At 32.4% G+C, this 20746-nt stretch overlaps 1 protein-coding gene across 1 annotated transcript in view; it reads right to left on the bottom strand.

The window, feature by feature from the left end:
* LOC128233385 (uncharacterized) overlaps positions 1-4218 on the bottom strand; it is a 35528-nt gene extending 31310 nt beyond the window's left edge. The window contains exons 1-2 of the mRNA XM_052947039.1: positions 3899-4218; positions 178-297 (exon numbers count right to left, since the gene is read on the bottom strand). Of these exons, the coding sequence (XP_052802999.1) occupies positions 178-297; positions 3899-4004 (226 nt within the window). The 5' untranslated portion in view covers positions 4005-4218. The remainder of the gene's footprint in view (positions 1-177; positions 298-3898) is intronic.
* Between the last annotated feature and the right edge of the window lie 16528 nt (positions 4219-20746).

Here is a 20746-nt window from a genome sequence, read left to right as displayed (position 1 = left end):
CCCTTTAAGCTTAAACAATCATCAATCTTCTTAACAGCAAAGTAACCATTTGTCCCCAAAAGGAATAAACTATAATATATCTGTTTCTATGGACTTACAAAAACACAATTGAAACATATTGAGACATTAAAAACATTCATTTGAAAGACAGATACACTCTTATTGCTCAATACTTACCACAAACATTGTCTTTATATGTGTAACCTTTGTTGCACTTGCAGGTTGAAGAGCTAGAGCAGCTCATACTGGTAGAGTGAGAACATTGTCCACATGTTCCACAACTATCTCCATAGGACACTGAAATAATGCAGGACATCAGATATTATCTATATAAATTTGCCTATTTTTCAATGTTCATTTTCAAGCAATTAAGTTCATAGACTCAGTTAAAGGACCCCTTTGTCACCCGTATCAATTATTGGCCCACACTGTAAATCCCTTGAATGGCAATTCCATTATGATCATGATATGAAATGATGCGACATATTGCTGCAATTTACTGTGGAGAATAACTGATTTTTACCACAAAATTTGTTTCAAAAAGAGCATTATGAATGTTTAATTTTATAGAAAATAGAATGATAAATATAATATTTTGTTGTCAATCAGGAACATGTTTTTGAGATTTTTTAAATTATTACATTTTTTAAGGTGGTTGGATTATGGATACAGTACTTTGACTGTCATTTAAGTATGTTTGGCATGTGAGTTCGTTCTTAAAATAAACATACAAAATAAGTCTTATCTGACTTATTTTTAGGTCAGATTAATATATCATTTTAATGTTATGGATTGAAAAAAGCTCAATATGCTTTTAAATTAACATTAATATTCTTATTTTTATCAAATAAAACACAAATCTACAATAAATGAACCATTTAGATGCCTAAAGAGTAAAAAATATATCACAAAATGACTATCAATTTTACATGTATCTAACATGTACTTCATTAGTCCACTAATATTATTCTACAATCAACTGTGTTGAAATTATGTATTTATTGAATTCCTATATAATCCTGTACGAAATATCCAACTGTAAAAGACCTGTAAAGGACCTGTGATTTTTCATGATTTTACATCTGTAATTCTAAGAATTACAGCTGTTATTCACTTTAATCATAGGTCATTTACAGCTGTAAAAGACCTGTAATACAGGTGTAAATGACCTGTAAAATGGCGCGAAAAATTTAAATTAGGTGTAATTCTCAGCAATATTTTACAGGTGTAATTTCCGATTTACAGGGCTACAATTTACAGGCGTAATTTTAGATATAAAGGCGGAGAATTTACAGGCGTAATTTCAGATTTACAGGTGAAGAATTTACAGGCGTAATTTCAGATTTACAGGTATAGAACTTACAGGCGTTATTTCTGATTAACAGGTGTAGAATTAACAGGGCTACAATAATGCAGTTAAAACATTTATTCCTGTTTATAATTTAAAAAACAAAAACAAGTAAAAACAAAACATTACAGTCATAATTGTTTGGATGCATTTAACAAGAGTATTAATCTTTATTGAATTAAAAAAGCTTAAAAAGGTAAAGGAGCTCACACAATAAATTAAACATCCTTAAATTGTATAAGAATACAAGATCAATGGCATTTCTTATAGTCACTTTTTATAATTGACACTACACAGTGTAAACGTTTTTCTGAAATCTATTTATTCCCTAGCACAGCGGATTGAGGCATAACTCAAATGTTGGAAAATTTATTGGATAATGAAAATGCCAGACGAGATCATTATCGAAAAGAATGCATAAATATTAAAAAAAATGTTGGTCCACTTTTCAGTTGAATGCACTGTCCTTGCTGCAGAGCACACCGCCTTTCTTTTAAGATCGCCTTTCTTTTAAGATCTCCGTCTATCAGAATATGACCATGTTCCAGGAGTTTGACCTGCAATCACAAACAACTACTGCTATCATTCCTCATCACTACTCATTTACTGCCATGATCTATAGCTAAGTACATAAATTAGAATTGTTATTCAATTAGAAATGTTATTGTAATAAAAACATTTATATTTTTACTTTATGTCTTCATGGGTTTATAAAAATATAAAGTTTCAAAGTTGAAACTCAATGAAATAACAGATGATTTAGCAACCCACCATGTAGCAGGGACTGCCTTTCATGTTCTTAAGCTTTCCAATTTTCCCATCATATCTTGTCTGGTCACATGGGATCCTAATCTTTGTCACACTGGGCACAACATTGGTAATCTATAGTAACAAAATAATATCATAAGGCATAACATACACACCCACATGATCTCCAATGATAAATAAAGATGGCTCAGTTGAAAAATTATATCAAGAAGAGTACATTTAAAGTTAAATGCAGCTTTTACTGATAAGTTATATAACTGGTGCGGGTATTCATATAATTACACACCTGTATTAAAATCACGAGGCTTCAAAGCATCCCAGTGAGACATGGAGGTTCAGAGAGCAATTAAAACAGACATTGTTTAAATGCTGCCAGAATTGCAGAAACAGTATACTTTTAAAATTACAACCATATTGTATTTATGTTCTTTTTACCGTGTCATATTATTAAAAATACATGTTGAAAGTGTTCTTACTTTAGGAAAAATGTTTATCCATCCAAAATATGAAAGCTTAAGAAACCACCATGTTTACATGAATCTTCTCCATTTCTTCTACATTTGAATTTTCTACACAGATGAATGTTAACCTGATGCTGTTTGGCTAATAGACTCTCCAGGAAGCTATATTGCCTGACCTTTGCATAAACAGATAAGCCCAGGGTGTGATATACCTTGACTCATTTAGAGAAAAATGTTGTTTAACATGTAACAATGGTAAACTTTTCAGCACTTTACCTATTGTTCATTAAGATATAGATGTACATTGCTATAAAATTAGGATTTTCTACTATTAATATAACAAATGAAATCATAATTATATTTAGAAATAGTACCAAAAAATTACATATATTAGAAATATAACAAAATTGATTTGTTGTATGCAATCATTTATTCAAGCACCAACAGTGAAAAAAATAAAAAAATATTAATGAAATTAAACAGAAATATTTTTTTTATTATTTTCAATTTAAGTCATATTAAAAAGAGTTTGAATTGCAAAATATTTTGAATTTAAATGTTAACTTTACAGTGAAATAATTAGTTTTTAAAAGATATTCTAATGCACTGCTACTATAAAGTACTTGATAAAAGTATTTTCAAACTCATTTTCCACTTTCATCTTTTATTCTCTCCAAAAACACCTAAGTTTAAATTATCAGCAGTGTATGAAATAAGTTAACTTTTTTCTACACAATTAGGCTCAGAAAATTTCTATGTTCAATTTTACAGCTGTAATTTGTTTTACAGGTCCAAATAGCACCACTCTGATGTAAATTAAGTCATAAAAGTATTCAAAGTTGAAATTTACAGCCAGATTTGTATCTACACGGTCTGTAAAATAAGAAATTCCGCCTGCACAATGAGAAATTACGCCTGTAAATATCTATGCTTTTCCTGCTCAAATTCAGTTTCCAGGCGGTTAACACCTGTAAATGTGACTTTACTCCCCATTTACGGGTCTTTTACAGCTGTATTACAGTTGGAATTTTCATACGGGATGTTTATAGGGTTACATTCTTATGCATAAATAAGCACATACACTCATACTTATGTTTTCCCAGCAACTTACCTCATGTGGAGACATTACTGACAATACAGTATTATTGAAGAGGTTTTTTTTTTCATTCTAGCATGCTATTTCATTGGAATAAGAGTCGTCTCCCCTATCTCATGCATATTCATATTAACAAGATTTTGTCAGTCAATTTTCTCAAACCTTTATCTGCACAGGGGAGTGTGCCTTAAATAGCTAGACTGTTTAACTGAATAAAACACGTACATTTATGCTCCACTGTTGCTGTATCTTTAACACGGGCGTCTGATATTTTCAGACAAGTGTATTCTCCACAATTGCTAACAGCAAAACTTTTAATGGTAAACGTCATAAGGTTATATCCTGTTGGAGATTCATCAATCGACACTGAATATAGTGTTTGTTCTGAAACAGAACAAATAGTCCCTCAAAACAGATTACAGTTTCCAATAGCCTGTCCAGCAAAGTATATTTCTATAGCCACTTCCTCTGTGTCCTTGCAGGTCATTGCTACCTCATCGCCAATTTTCACCAAAGAATTATCAGTTGTTAATGTGATAGTTCCAGCTACTGAAATAGATAAACATACTTTTTTTCTTAGAAAGACACTCGTATGTAACAATATGTTTCACCTAGTGAGCACAAACATAAATAGTTCACATTAGTGGCTTTGAAACAGTTTTAACCTTTGTATTTCATTAACTAGAACTTTGCAAATTGTGTTGCTTGTTGGGTCCTTGCTCATATTTTTTTTATTAAAGGTCACCATGACCTTGATCATGAGATATTGACTCCAAAATCAATAGATGATTAACTGACCATGACAAATGTGCATACCAAATTTGAAGACCACTAAGTCGTTCAAAGACAAATGATCAAAAATGATATGTTAAAGGTTATATCTTCACTATGACCAATGTTCATAAATGCGGTACATTTTTAAAGTTCTAATAAAAACACAATTAAATTATTCTATGAGACTTTAAACAAATATACAGTATATCTGCAATTTCAAGCAAGCAGTTTCTAGAGAACTGCAGATTGGTCAAGGACAGGCTAAGCCCATACATTTATTGACCTTTTAATTTTTATTGTATAAACTGAAAATTAATCGAAACTTAAATAAGTCAATGCTGGTCATACACAACTTTTATGATGAACATGAGGTCATGATTTCACACCTCTTCACATAAGCGTGTTCCAAATTAAACGAACAATTGACCGAATTTTTGTAAGTTGCAAAAATTGCAATGACAGATGAAAGGAAAATTAATAATGTTTGAAAACCGATAATCAACGTTAACGTATGACCTATACTCAGCAAAGACTATGTTTTGCATTTTCCCTCTCTAACAAAATGATCAACATTTAACACCACGACTTCCAAGTGTTGCTCGGGTATTATGATTCGTTTCAATTCCAGATACAATTGCAGTTTAATTTTGATCAATCTTAACAGTAACGGACATATATAATTTCAGATGCCATGTCAGTTTATATTATTAAATACATTCTGGTCAGTTTTATCATTGCAACATCGTCGATAGCCATTTTGCAGTGCATCAGTTAAATACCTATAACATTTACAAGACAAAAAAAAACAATGTAAAAATCCTATTTTACTGATTATCATTTTTAAATGTCCTTTCCTTTGCATTGATAATGCATTGTTGTTTAAGCCATGTTGTTGTTGAAGGGATTTGATTTATCTTGCATTTTTTTGAAATTTCTCTCATTTTAATTTGCAGAATGGAGTGTGCTACTTTTAGGACAATATCAAAGAAATCGAGGTAGGAGTCAATAACAAATAGCGATGGGATTGGTTTGTAAATGACTTGATGCAGCAGTACCTAAGGAAGATGAAATCTCCAGGTCAAGCACACTGTATTGATCGTCCTCTATTTGATTATGTAAAGTGATCAATAATGATTTGCTGGACTATACAACGATCATTATAAACTAAAATCAATAATGTATCATTGAAGAATGTTCAATCATCAAAATATTCCCTGGCCGTCAACATTATTAATGAAGAGATTGCTCCCAGCTAGCTAGCTTTGTCCTGTGTGAAAGGCACATCTTTCAATATTGACAAAAAAACCAAACTAATAAGGTCATATAGCTGGGGAAACTTGCCAAAAATTTATGCTTTTCAAGTTTTTATGTCATTAATTTTTCGATTAAAATTTGTCAGAAGGTCTCTAAAAATGGGTTAAAAGGACATTCTAAATGCATTTAATCAATTTCTTCTATGGGGTTTTGCCCACTAGACCACCCATAGGAGCTCTGCCACTTAACTCCTGTGACTCCTGTCAGGGACCTGAGGCCCCAAGACCCCCGGTGAATTAGATATGCATGGAGCAAAAGCCAGCTGCTTTATTTCTTATTGGATGCCTATGAGGCAGTTTTAAGATTATGACTTATGTTCATTCAAAGTTTGAGGATGGTATGTGTGGCATTCTCGAGTTATCAATCAGACAAGGTTTTCACATTGAATGTCACTGTGACCTTGACCTTTGACCCGATGACTCTAGGGATCATCTTCCGGTCATGGATAATTACCCCTATGTCAAGTTTGAGGACCATAGGTCTAGGCATTGTTTATTTATCACTTGGACAAGCTTTTCACGTTCAAGGTCACTGTGACCTTAACCTAAGATCTGACGGGGGAGGGGGGGGGGGGTAATAAGGTATAATACTTCTAGACGACTCAGAACTTTGAAAATAAAGCATTTCCTAATAGTTGACTTAAAGGAAAACTCTGGGTCGTTCTAAACATCGGGAAGCTCAAGGTTTGAGGTCGAGAACCAGTGTCCTCGACTTATCGCAATATTGTATTGTGTATAGGACGCACTCTTATTCCCCTGATTTCATTAAAAAAATCATGCATCCTATTTATAGTACAAGGCTTCAGAAATTGTTTTCAGAGACCATTTCTGGCTGAATTTGCATTAACAGAGAAATGGAAGAAAAGGTTCTGTTTATTCAATTTAAACTTCAAAGGGATGTAACTCACAGAATAGCTGCTAAAATATCAAATCAGACTGCCAAAACAGGTCGTAGTGTAAGTGCAGACGACTGCAGAATTGCGTGTGTCAATTTTCCCGCCAAAATGTCGTAAAATTTTATACACTGTAGATAATTAATAACACATTGGAAAACCAGGAAATAGCATATTTTGATCAACCGGACAAGATAAATGCATTTAATTGTGAAAATTTGCCAGAAATAGTGAAATGCAATACATTTCTTACCAAAAATAACACTTTTTAAACAAAGCAGTTTGGTCCCTTTTAGGTTACACACCACCATTGTTTTTCCCTATATAATTCAATGTAAAATTATAATTTTTAGACAACATTTAAAGGCATTTCGAGCGAATGCAGGCTATGATAACCACATATATTCTTAAAGTACAAGCTTTAAAGTACATTTTAAGCCAATAAAAAGGGGGGGGGGTAAAGTTATTCCTAAGAAAAATCACTCAACTTCAAAAACAAACTCTAAAAATTGCACCGTCCGCCATGACAGTTCTTCCAAAATGACCTTTCAACTATAGGACAGCGGTTTATGCTTTAATCTCTACTCTAAATGATAAATCAAGCAAGAATAGATACTTAAGGTATAAAAGTTTGAGGAATAATGATAGTTTTGATTTACAGTGTATTGTGCATGTGAAAACATGTCTATCAATCATAAGCACATTTGTTTTTTATTGAGAATTTTCCACACAGGGGAAGTACATATGACGTAATGGTGACGTCATTCCTCTAACTAAACCCGTCCTGCATTGGAAATGTTGTTTTCTTTAGTGTTTTGACAGTATTATTATGTCTTTGATATTTACAAAAATGCTGATTAGTAGGATGCCAATTAACAAAGAATGCTGATCAATGGTCTTTTGTACCGTACGGGTAATCTAGCAACGATCTCGGCCCAAGTGTGAAGTGGTTTGACAAGTTGTTTATTGCACCGTGTTCCTTAAAGTGACAGATTAATATGGTATTTTAGCATGGTTAATAGAACTTTGAAGTTTTTAAAAGAAAATTTAAGGCCAATTTGATATAATTTTGCGTTTTTTTAAAAGCTCAAAATACCGGTAGATTTCGACGGCAAAGCGGTATGGCGTTTGAAGGGTCTCAAAAGCGGTATATTTTACCTACCGCCGGGATGTAACTCTCATTGATTGTAAATTTAGTTGTATCAGACGTGGAAAATCGGGTACGGTTGGCATCACTAAGGCGAGTACAAATAAACATAGTTAATTATTTTAGAGATTCGATATTGTATGAACAGCATCCGGTATAAGTTTGCAAATCCGGTTTACTTGCAAACTTAGTTTTTTTATTATCTTAAAAATCAACTTCAAAAGCGACACATAGAAAGTTTGCCCATTAAATAAGAAATATTTTAAGTAAAATTAAAAAAAAAAGTTTTAAGAAATATGAAAATTTTAATTCCAAAATTGATTTCTCCCGTTGGCCACCGATTGGATTTTAGGTCCCCCGCGGGGTTTAGGCAAACTCCAATTGGAGAATTTTCCATATGAGCCGAAATGGGGGAAAAAATCAGCAATTTGAAAAAAAAATCAAATATTACAATTTGGAACAGAAAATTACATTTCTATGTATGTCTGTAGTACTAGATTCATAAACATAATTAAAATCTAATAAATAATCAAAAATTATGGTTTTGTAAAAACGGCTCTCCAATTGGGGAGAATTCCACAGTCAATTTCTATTGATAAAAGCCACCAATTGGAGATCACAGAAGTTGGTGATCACAGAAGTTGGAGGAATCACCAGTTGGAGATTTCCACCGTATAGCATCTGCTGGGGAGAAATAAAGTTGGAATATATACATGTCATGATATTATTGCTCATTAATTTAATATTGTAGATTATTCAAGAAAATAACATTGCAAGATGTTACCTGATTTCGAGTAATACATCGGTGTTTTCACTTGTGACGTTGTGTGCAATCTAAAACAGTGATCTTATATACAACTGCGTCAGATTTGCGAATTATTTATCCTTTTCTGAAGCCTTGTGGTCCTAGATGCTCGAAAATATTAAAAACTTTTAAAAAGAATAACTTACTAATTTTCATTTCCTGGTGGGCTCAATTTGTATCTTTCAGTTAATCGAATAGGTTAGAGAACACCATCTTATATTGTCAGTAGGTACATTAAACTATTTTGACTTAGTGACAAACTTAATTTGATCACTCCAATTTAATGAAAAAACCTTTCGATGTGTATCTTTTATCCTATGCAAAAGTGGCTTCTTTTTATTATTTCGTTTCCATCACTCACGGTATGTTATTTTTCTTGCCATATGAAATGGGTACATATATGTATGATAGCACTATCACGAACCTATTATAGGTTAAACACTTATTTATAAGTCAGTGATATTATTTATAAATGTTCTATAATATTGTGTATTGACTTAATTCTTCGTAAAAAATAAGCTCAACAATCATTCTTTGTTTCAGAATTCATCCATTTCAAATGATTCTTTGAAAAGGAGCCATTTTCTCGGTTCACTTATTGTCAGGGTTTAGGAGCTGTAGCTAAAAGCAGTGACGAAATTCGTTTACACTCTTAAATTGTGCTCAGTTACATTGAACACCTGCCGTAACTGAATGATAGCTTTACATTGATAAATAAGAAGTAAATATATCCAAATACTATTGCAAGGGGTATTTTTTGCAAAAGGGTATAGCCCTTCACGCAATTCATGATAGTTTAAAAACTCATGTCTTGAATGTCATTATCTTTGATCAAGTATACATTCTAAGCATTAGGAATGATATTGTTCATATTGTTTCATCCTGCTACCTGTTTGCATGTTTTTGTTCGTTTATCAAATATACGCATGTACTTCGCTTATCATGTCCACGTGTTTGTGAATGGAGGATAAATATACTGTAATAATGTTTCAAAGATGAATGCTAGATCGTTAAACATGTTGATTAAATATTAACATATTTTTAAATCACATTTACGAGAGTTAGGCGAAGATTTTGTGATGGATTTTATATTTGCTACTGTACAATAGGGGAGGTTACTGCGTAGGAGACGAACATTTTCTTAAACCGGTTTAGCAGTCAAATGAAGTAGGACCTACTCCGGTGACCTCAGACGAGAATATTCGTGTAAAAAATGGATTGAAATGGACAATCATAAAATTTTGGGCTATGGACTTATTGCAGACAACTGTATGGTAAGTCTAAATGCCGTTTGTTTTCATGATGGTTTAAATGATAAGAATTGTTTGTTATTTTTGATCACGCACAGGTATGCGCCCCCCCCCCCACATAGTGACATTACTCCGCAAAGCTTTGTCTGCTTTTTCCCCGCAAAATTTCCCCGGGAATGGGCGTTACCTAGGTTCTCTTTGGTGCGAGGACATTTTACCATCAGTTCATCCCTGCAGGGAAGGAATTTAAGCGGGGGTTAGTCCACCTAAATGGCCTTTTGAAGATTTTTAGACTATGGCAGACTCGAGACAGGGATACATAATGTAGTTAGTGTCGGTTAGAACCAGCCGCCCGGGTAGCCCAGTTGGTTAGAGTGCCGTGCTAGTGTTCCGGCGGTCGTGGGTTCGAGCCCCACACCGGGCGCACTTTTCCTCCCAGGTTTACTTTAATAACAAATGTCAAAATAATAAAAAGTATCCCTTTTACTTAATGATAAAGGAAATTTATTCATTTTATTAAACAGATGTGCACAGGAAGGTATGCAATTCTAATTTTGTTAATTTTATCCAAAATTGAAAACTTATGGCTAAGTATCTGTAGATGTTGATATATATTATATATACAATTGACTGTTTTTATTGCTTATTAGTGTTGGGAATCGGACTGAAATATTACTTTAGATAATCGGTTTATGAAAACAATCAATGATCGATTATTAATCGATTTAATCATTATTTAACTATCTTTGGTCATCATATATAAGGCATATAGATACACTACATGAACCAGTTTAAGAAAAAATGTTCCCTTACAATATTATTTGTACATTTATTTGTATAAATTACATTATTTATTCAGAACGCAACTATACTTTAGTATTTACAAGTTACTATTACAGATCATGAGACCGCAGGCTCTAAATTTTGTGTACGGTATTGAATACATGTGTAAAGTAAACACAAAGAAAAATATCAATTTCGTTTTGATAATCAGTCAGTAACAAGTAAAACAAGCAGTTGAATATTCTGTATGTTTTACAAGAACATTTTCTTTCAGAAAACTGAGAAAACTAAATTCTTACATGATATAAGAAGTAAACAATAACATTTTAAAACCACAAAAGTGTGATGTTGAAAACCAATCCTATTGCAGTTAAATTACAAACAAAATTTGTAATAAGGTACAGTAGTGAGCTACTGACATGATAATATGACTAGATAACACAACATAGTACCACATGAACATTTCAACATTAACATGTATTGACCAGAAACAAAATATATTTTCAAGACAATCTTTTAACTGGAAGTCGGTAGTGGTTACGTCTCTTGTTTCTATAATCGATTGTTCAAATTTCACTATCGATTGTCGCCGATGTAGGCCTTTCCGATCAATTGTCAATTATAACTGATCATCGGCACAACACTATTGCTTATACTTCAGTGTTTTGAGATTTCATTAAGTTTCAAGTAATATGTTTCATATACTATATCAATATAATTTCCATGTTCTTTTTTTTAATAATGATATAGATAGACTATACTAATTAGTGATTTTCTGATGATCAATTATAATGAAAAAAATAACTGGTATGTTCCTGAAATCAGTTTTTCTTCTTTCATCTTGTCAATTTTGTTCAGTTGTAATCATTAACAATATGGCTAAAGCAACAACAACATTAATAGTGTTTTTTTGGTGAAATTTACTGCCTTACTGCCTTCTTCCCTAGTGAAAACTTGTCCATTTTTCGCCATATTTTATGTTTTCCAAATTTGATAAGTGGAGATTTCATAACATTAATGAATAAAAAATCTTGACAAGACTTACTATAAATTAACAAAATAATATATGCATAAAAGTCTTTAAAACATGTAGTATATCGAATTAGCACAAGCCCACAACCCTGCACTGGTGAAAATTATGTCATCCGGGCTTGTTCTAATTCTGAATTTAATAAAGCAGGGCTTGTTAAAAAAAAATTGCCAAGCAATAGAGTAATGATTCAGGCTTGTTCATCCCGAACTCTAATTTCGATGATATATTTTGCCATTAAAATCTAAATTAGATATTTAAGCCTGATTTTGTATTTTTCCCAATGTCAACTTTTCTCCCAAATTGTATTGTACAGGTGGTAAAAATAATTCCATAAACTACACTAACTAGATATTTTCAATCCTTTACCTAACTTAAGTAGAGTAAAGGATGATGAGTTTTTGTACAAGAATAAAATCACAAGTATGGTACCAGGAATTGTCAAAAAACATTTCTTCTATTAATAAACAGCAACGTGAGTGGAACCGATTACCAATAGTCAAACCAGTGTGTGTATACCACGTGATAAATTACGTCATATATGCTACGTCGGAAGGCAACATTTTGCTTAAAATGAACACTTAAATCAAAGATACCTTTTCTTTTACACCACCATTTTAAATGAAACAAAGGGCAGTCTATGCCGCTTAAAGAGCCCCGCATTTGTTTTATTACCGACATTTGATAAAGTCATTAGTTTCATCAAACACTTCGACAAACCCGTTTTCAAATTCATGTTTTGACAGTGCTCCGTCAGACGGCCGTATTGTGAAAAGGTTCGTCGAAGTGTTTAAAGAAATTAAACTCGCAATCAAACTCTGGTAAATGGCCGAAAGCAAGGCTCCGTAGGTGGCGTAGACTGCGCTTTGTTTCATTTAAAATGGTGAAAAAATAGTAAAGTCATCTTTGTTTAAAGTCTTTTTTCAAATCAAAATATTGCCTTCTGACGTAGCATTTATGACGCAATTGATCACGTGGTATACACACACTGCAAACAGGAACTGATTCCCAACACTTTATTTCTTTAAGCATTTTGTGCAACTCTCCAAACTTGCCCCAGGGTCTGAAGTAAAAAAAAATGACCTAATAAATATTCTGCTTTGTGGCATGTGATTAAATGCTTGATCAACACATATCCACTGAATATTATATATCTTAAAATGTCTGACCTCATCAAATGCAAAAGAATCAGTTACTACAATTCAAAAAAAGATTTTGTATTAATTTTCTGTCACATAGCTTAGACTTTAAAATTCTAATTAGCTCTTAAAACATGATTTAACATAAGTCATATATGCACTTGCCACTAGACCATTACAAGTTAAAAGGCCATAAATCACTGATTGTGTAAATCACTGATGGTGCAATCAATTGGAAACAAATGGAAATATTACTAGATTTTGATTGGATGCCTCCATTCAGAGTTTATTATATTGGTCAGGATTTTGATCCAATCAGATTGTTTGTTATACCTAATCTGATGACAAAACAATTTTTAGGCGGAGCTTAATCAGTCCCACCCAATCAAGAAAGGAACATTAATTGAATTTGTGTCATTAAGAAACAAAACTATCTTCCATATTTCTGTATATTTTCTAAGCATTCTCGATCATTTAGAATGTCAAGTCTCATCTTTGATCCCATTTCTAAACGTAAATAAAATCCCGTATTGCTGTTAGCATTTCTTATTACATCATCATATCATTTTATGTTTAAATAATTGCTTTGCTTATTTATTAGACTAGTTAATAGTGAAACAGACAGTGTTTCTGTAATGAATATGGAATTCTTTATAATTGGATATTTTGGAAATGGAAATTTAAGGGGTTTGCTTAAAGAATGAAGGCAATGAAAAATAATAGATTTTACATAAAAAAGTTGTTTAAATTCAAATCTAAATCAAACTCTTTACCTGAAAAAGATTTTTTTTTATTCTTGAAGTAGAGATATATATATATGTCATATTTTCCATTTTAGAATTTTTAAAGAAAGTTGAAGAACTTGAGAAAAAGAAATTTAGAAAGAAAATTTTCAGTCATATGATTAAGTGAATGTATCAGTTAGTCAGAGACCTAATGTTCTGCTTTGCTTTGCAAATGCTTTGTCTTTTTAATTGTAGTGCAGTGAATGTTGTGTTTCTTTTATGAATATATATGGTACTCTTTATAATAGGAGATTTTACTTAATCATACCCTTATTGAACAATTTGTTATAATATAAGGGAATGGTTTTGGGAGAAAAAATAATTAAAGTAATAGATTTTATAGTATCAAAAAGGCTATTGATTGAAATTATTAAATTAAATCTTTATCAAACTCTTCACTTTGATAATAATTTAAAAATTGAATGATTCTAAAAATATCGAGCTATATGTAATAATTTAAACAAATTTGAAGAGCTTGAGAACCAGAAACTTACAACTTTTAATATTTAGTGTAGCATCTTTTAGAACTGTACTAGGTAGTGTCAAGGTTTTTCCTGCAGTCCTACTTTGGGGACATTTAAAAGTGTCTGACAAGTTTATGATATACACAGAATAGTGTCACTGTTTCCCACAAGGATCATAAAAACAATGAAAAGGCCTTTTTCAAAGAACGAAGTCATTCAATACATAGGAAAAGCATTAAATAAGGCCATTTCATAGTAACTTAAATTTAGACTTAGAAAAAGAAAACTTACAAGTATGGTGGTGCCTAGAATTATGCTATTTAAATGACTTATTAGTATGTGGAAAATGCAGCTATTATAATTTCAACAACTTTAAGGTTTAAATGACAGTATATTAATTATAAATTATTATTCACAAGTAGTTTTAAGGTCAATATGTTTTAAATTTTATTGGAATTTCCTTAGTGGCGGTGGGGGACAATATTGTGCGAGTGTTCTTCAGGGTTGGAGCTGTGGAGGATGGTATATTAACGTTGACACACTTTAATAATTGTTGACACTCACATAGGATTATCAAATATATATTTTGATATTTAAAATATCCAATCAAGTTCCATTTCTTGAAATACATATATGATATGTAAACGTGAATTAATCGCCAAATTATAATAAATTAAAGCTGCACTCTCACAGATTTACCAATATTACATTATTTTTTTTTATTTTTGTCTTGGAAATAGCAAATTTTTGGTAAATATCTGCAAACCAATGATTGAAGATTGCTGACAAAAGCTAACATCAAAGATTGGCATATTTCGTTCGGAAATTAATGATTAATGGCTTAAGCCTTACTAACGATTTAAGAAAACTGCATAAAACATTAATGCATGTGTGGCATGTTAGTATTAAAAGTTTAGCAACTAAAAAAGAACACAAGTCATGCATTCAGTGACATAAAACAATAAAATTGTATTGTTCAGAATTTAAGATATAAAGAAGAATATAGTAAAATTAATGTACATTTTTATTTATTTTTAATTCAATATACATAAATCACGGACCTATAAACCATAGTTTATAGGTCCATGACAAAATATATCATTGAAGGCTACTGACCCTGATCAAATTTTGATAAGAAATTTTTCAGCAGCAACTCTCTGACTGTTATCTTTGCCTTCATCTAAAAGCACCAAGTATTGGCATGGTAACTGTCTTTACTGTGTATAATTAAGATCTTAGTTGGTCATTTTCCTACTGATATTTATTAAATATAGTCAACAAAAGGGTGGTTATTGCCTGCTAATAGTTTAAATGATCTTATTGACAAAATAAATTGGAATGGTTGAAAAAAGCATATCATTAAAATTTGCTGTGGGAATATATTCTGTGGAATAAATAATAGAGTTATATAGAGATATATATAGTTAACTTAAATAAATTTTGTTTTTAACTAAATTACATAAAAAACTAGAACTCCGCGAGTCGGATGTGTCGCCTGACGAATTATTTACTGTCGACATTATAGCTGTTAGATTGGCATTTTATTCATTTATAGACAATGATGTTGCCATTTAACTTTCAAGTGTAGGTGGCATTTGATAGTTTACGAGATATGCCACGGACAAAACCTAAGCAAGAAAATTAACAAAGGGCAATAACTCTAAAAATATGGCAGCAAGAGTAACGGTTCTTGTGTACTGCACTTGCCCTCAATGAGATCTATCTAGCTATGAAGTTTCAAGTTGATACCTCTTATATTCTTCAAGATATGCCCCGGACAAAACTTTAAGCATGAAAATTAACAAAGGGCAATAACTCTAAAAATATGGCAGCAAGAGTTACTGTTATTGTGCACTGCACTTGCCCTCCATGAGATCTATCTACATATGAAGTTTCAAGTTGATAACTCTTATATTCTACAAGATATGCCCCGGACAAAACTTTAAGCATGAAAAATAACAAAGGGCAATTACTCTAAAAATATGGAAGCAAGAGCAACAGTTCTTGTGCACTGCACTTGTCCTCAATTAGATCTATCTACATATGAAATTTCAAGTTGATACCACTAACAGTTTAGGAGATATACCCCGGACAAGCGAAAATGGGACGCGGACGCCGCCGCCGACAAAAGTAACCCCTATATGTCGTCTTTTCAGGCGACACAAAAATGAATTGAACTGTTGTTTTTTCACACAAAAAATATTTGTTCATTCCTGGATCTTTTGATGAAAAAAAATATATTTTAGATCACCTGCATCATTGTCATAAAAAAACATTAGCCTATTCAGATCACTAAAACTCAAAACATGTTCAAGAAGTGAAAGCCCAAAATTGGCAAATACTGAGACAAATGGACTTGGTTTTGTTATATATCAGTGTGTGTATACCACATGATATGTGCGGTCACAAATGCTGCAACAGTAGGCAATATTCCTTTGAATGACTTAAAAGTTAAAACAGAAGACAACTTTTATTTTTCTTCACCATTTTGAATTAACTAAAGGACAGACTATACAGCTGCAAAGAGCCCTGTATTTGTTTTCTTACCGGTGTTGATAAGGTGATTACTTTTCTCAAACACTTTAAAGCTGTACTCTCACAGATTTACCATTTTGACAAATCTTTTATTTTTTGTCTTTGAATGAGCCAATTTTTGCCAAAATATCTGCAAAGAAGTGATATATGACTGCTGACATAAGATCTAAATAAACTAATTTGAATGGCATAAAGCGTTACTAACAGTTTAAGAAAAATGCACATTGTTAGTATCCATTTTTTAAATTAAAATCTGTGATCTGATTTTTTATCAGCACTCTTATATTACTGGTTTCCATGCATTTTCGCATAACTTGGCTCATTCCAAATTTAGTGTGCCAAGAAACTAAACTCTCAATCAAACTTTGATCAAACAAAGATCAAATGCGGGGCTCTGTATGGGCATAGACTGTGCTAATTTTTATTTAATATGATGAAGAGCTAGTTAAGTTATCTTTGTTAAAAGTCTTCATGTGAAGCAAAAAAATGTTTCAATACCCTGTATGAATTTTCTTCACCGGATATTGATTCATAAAAAAATTTGCTGTATGGTGCGTAGCTACTTTTCGCTATATGTCTAAATTGAAAAATCTTCTCCTCAGATCCTGCTGGCCTGTTTTCAAAATAATGTCACAGAAATGTTCCTAAGGTACCATCCGTCAAATTCCTTTACCATAATTTATGTTGTTCCATAAAAAATATGGTTTAATAAGGGGGGGATTAGTAGGTGTGGTAGTGGATCTTCACCAAAAGTGTTCAAATGTCCCTAAAGTGAAAGCCCTGGGTTATTTACACCCCATAAAGTAGTAGTCTTACACATTTATTTTTTCATGTTCTGTCAACAACTATGCTGTGTTATTTCAATTTTTATACAAATTATATTTTATTATGAAATATCATTGATAATATAATAATGTAGGATTTGAAAAAAAACAACAACTGCATACTGTTATAAATAAAATATGTATATTTTACCAATATATTATCAATGTTGGCCTGAATTTGTGTTTTTCCGAAAGTCAACTTTGTTCCCCAATGTGCACGGCACAAGCGGTGGAAATAATTCCACTAAAAGTCACTATTTATTCTTATTGTTATTATTATTAATAAACTATTACTGTTTCAGGAGACAAACAGAAAAACAGAGGTGCTAAACATTCTGATGGAAAAAGACAACAAAAGCATCTCCCATCATTTTGGCGTGGCTCAGATCAAGAGGAGAAATTTAAAAAAAAGTAATAACTGAGCAACTAAGAACATGCAAGTTGCACAGAGTGTAAGACCCATCTCGCTTCATGAGAATTGATAATCATCAATGTATTAAATCAAGAAATTGAAATGCAAGTGTCTTGTCTTTTGCAGTGTTTTTGAAATTGAATATAATAAAAAAAAACTAAATTATTTTTTAATATGATTGTGAATGTGTGATGTTTTCTTCTGATCATTCCCTCTCAAAACCAGATATAGCAAACATATTTCAAGTTGTAGATTTTTTTTGTTTTACTTGTAAATATAGTTCTGAGGTTGTATTTTAGGCAAAGCCTTTTTATTCTGCTCAATACAAACTTATATTGTAAGAATTATGGCCCTTTGTAATTTTTAAACAAATACATTTTTTCATGTCTTTGTAAGCCCATTATAAAGGGACATTTAATATTTTCACCAGCTGCATTATAAAGTCAGACCAAAAGTGTCCAGTAAGTGTTCAAACAATAACTAATTTAGAATCCTTTCTCAAATCAGGTGAGCAATATATAGGGCCATCTCTGTGTTTGTCTGACAAAAAAACAATAATCAATATTTTAGTTAAATTGACAAATATTGTTGTAAAATGTTTTGTGAAGACATACAATTGGATTACTTTTGTGTTAATACGATTAAGGTTTTAGCACATAAAAATATTTTGAATAGCATTTGGGTCTGTCGGTTTATGTTCAATATTACTGATAGTATAAGTGGAAGCAGTGACTTAAAATAAATTACCAAACAGTTTATGCTAAATTGCTTTGAGTTAACATACAAGATATGAAACTTGGAATACTAGATCTTGGTGGCATAAATAAAAGACCATGTTTTGTCACATTAACTTGTAATCAACCACTAACTTCCTCTAAATTCTCTTCAGGTGATGGTTGGGCACACACAAGAAGACATAGATCACAGGCGTCTAGCCATATGAGTAGACAGGAGTTTCACACTCTGCCAGACTTACTTCATCAGACGAGCAGAAGGCTTCTCAAGATCCCGCACTGCACACTAAGACATAGTCTTTGACTACAACAAGGGGATGAAAGTACAGAGAGCTCCAATTGAAATCAATTCTGTGCTGCGTCATTTCTCCATTCTGGAGGTTGATGGACATGATTTATGGCATCAAGTGTTCAGTTTGTCAACTAACTATCAACACAGCAGTCTTGTTCACCAGCTGTGCAACTTGAGCTTTTAGCTTTACTTTATTGCTTGAAGCCACTGCATAAGAGGAGGGAAGGTGCAGGCTCATCAAAAAGTCTCCAAGTTGAAACTAGGAAAAGAAGTTTGTCAAGAGTGTGAAATTTTGCTTTGAAAACAATTGTTACAATGATTTGGTTTCCTTTTAAACTTGATACATACTATGTGTATGTTGAATGAATTGAGATGAACGACCTCCAATTTGTGTTTGCAAATCCTAGATTTCGCAAACTCAAGTACCCTTTAAATACGGTGTAATCGAATACTGGCCTATACTTTAGTTAGAAGGCTTCATTTAGGTATGATTTTGGTGTTTTTTGTTTGCGAAATGTTTTTGGAAGTTTGTCTAATTGACCCGCCAACTTCGGGCCCCAGCGGGGTTTTCGCAGAAAAACACGGGGTTTTTCACTATCCCGCGGGATTTTTCTCCCGTTTTTCAAAAGCTGGGGAAAAATCCCGCGGGGTTTCAATAATACAAGATTCAAGTTATTTTAGCTCAAAACAACATCTTATATCAAAAGCGCATTATGCTTCGACACCGGAAGTGAAATAACGCGAAACAAAAAAAACCCGCTTTTCAGTACGGGGTTTTTCTCCTGCGGGATAAAACTCCAAGATTTTACCGATAATGCAAAATCCGTAAAACCCCCACTTCTGAGCTATTATATTATTGTTATGATGTTAATTATCACTTGTTTAAGGATTTTGAAATACTTGCTTTTTAATTAAAGAACAACATAAATTTTATGTGTGTTTTTTACGGGAGAAAAACCCAGCAAAACCTGTTTTGACTATTTATGATTTAAAACGCGATTATTGCACTTCATTTAAAGCAAAAACAAATGTTACAGCATATGTATCTTATATGTTTAATATAACAACCATGTTAGTTATGTAAATGATATTATTAAAGGTAATTTAACTAATTTCGAAACTTATGAAATAGTGTAATGTAACATTTTTAAAAAAAATAATCTTCCTTTTTTAACCGTCTTTAAAAATACTGCAGGAATGAAAATTATACGTGACGTTAAAGAGTTGTAACGTTAAAAAGATAATATTGCTTAAAATTGTTTAATTATTGGTACTTGAATCTGACTTTAAACCGGTTTAACACAAACATACAATTACAATAATCAATACCAGGGTACATGTATCATGCTGGAAAATTACGAATGTGTCAGACGAATTATTTTGTCTTTCATAGAAGATAAACAAAATCATCGAGCTTTACAGAACGATGAATCAGAATGACTGAATGACACTAAGTTTTGCAAAATGAATATATCCCTAACTTCCATGGTAAGTCAGATATATTTTATTCTATTGCATTTCTGTGTGGCTTGTTGAATATGTATCAGCTAAGAACACAGGTAGATCTACTTGACACAAACAATTTTAATAAGAATATCTTAATACACTTATTCCATATATAAGGTGATTATTGATTATGTGACCTGCACCCCCCCCCCGGTCCAGGGAATGGCAGGGACTTTGACTTTCGGTCCAGCTGAGCCCGAGCAGAGGCCCATTTTCCCCAGCTATCCCCGGTATACACCCAGTCTCGGGTAATCACAGCCTTCCCAGTTCCGGAGAATAGAGGGGACTTTGACTTTCTGTCCAGCCAAGCCCGGGTAAAATCCTTGTCCTGCAGGGACGAAATGCCGGTAAAATCCCTGCCAAATGATCCCGTACCCCAAGGACCCT

Source organism: Mya arenaria, chromosome 5 (assembly GCF_026914265.1).
Source record: "Mya arenaria isolate MELC-2E11 chromosome 5, ASM2691426v1".
Lineage (NCBI taxonomy): Eukaryota > Metazoa > Mollusca > Bivalvia > Myida > Myidae > Mya > Mya arenaria.
Note: the sequence above shows the minus strand (reverse complement) of the source record. Positions and strands in the feature narration are given on the sequence as shown.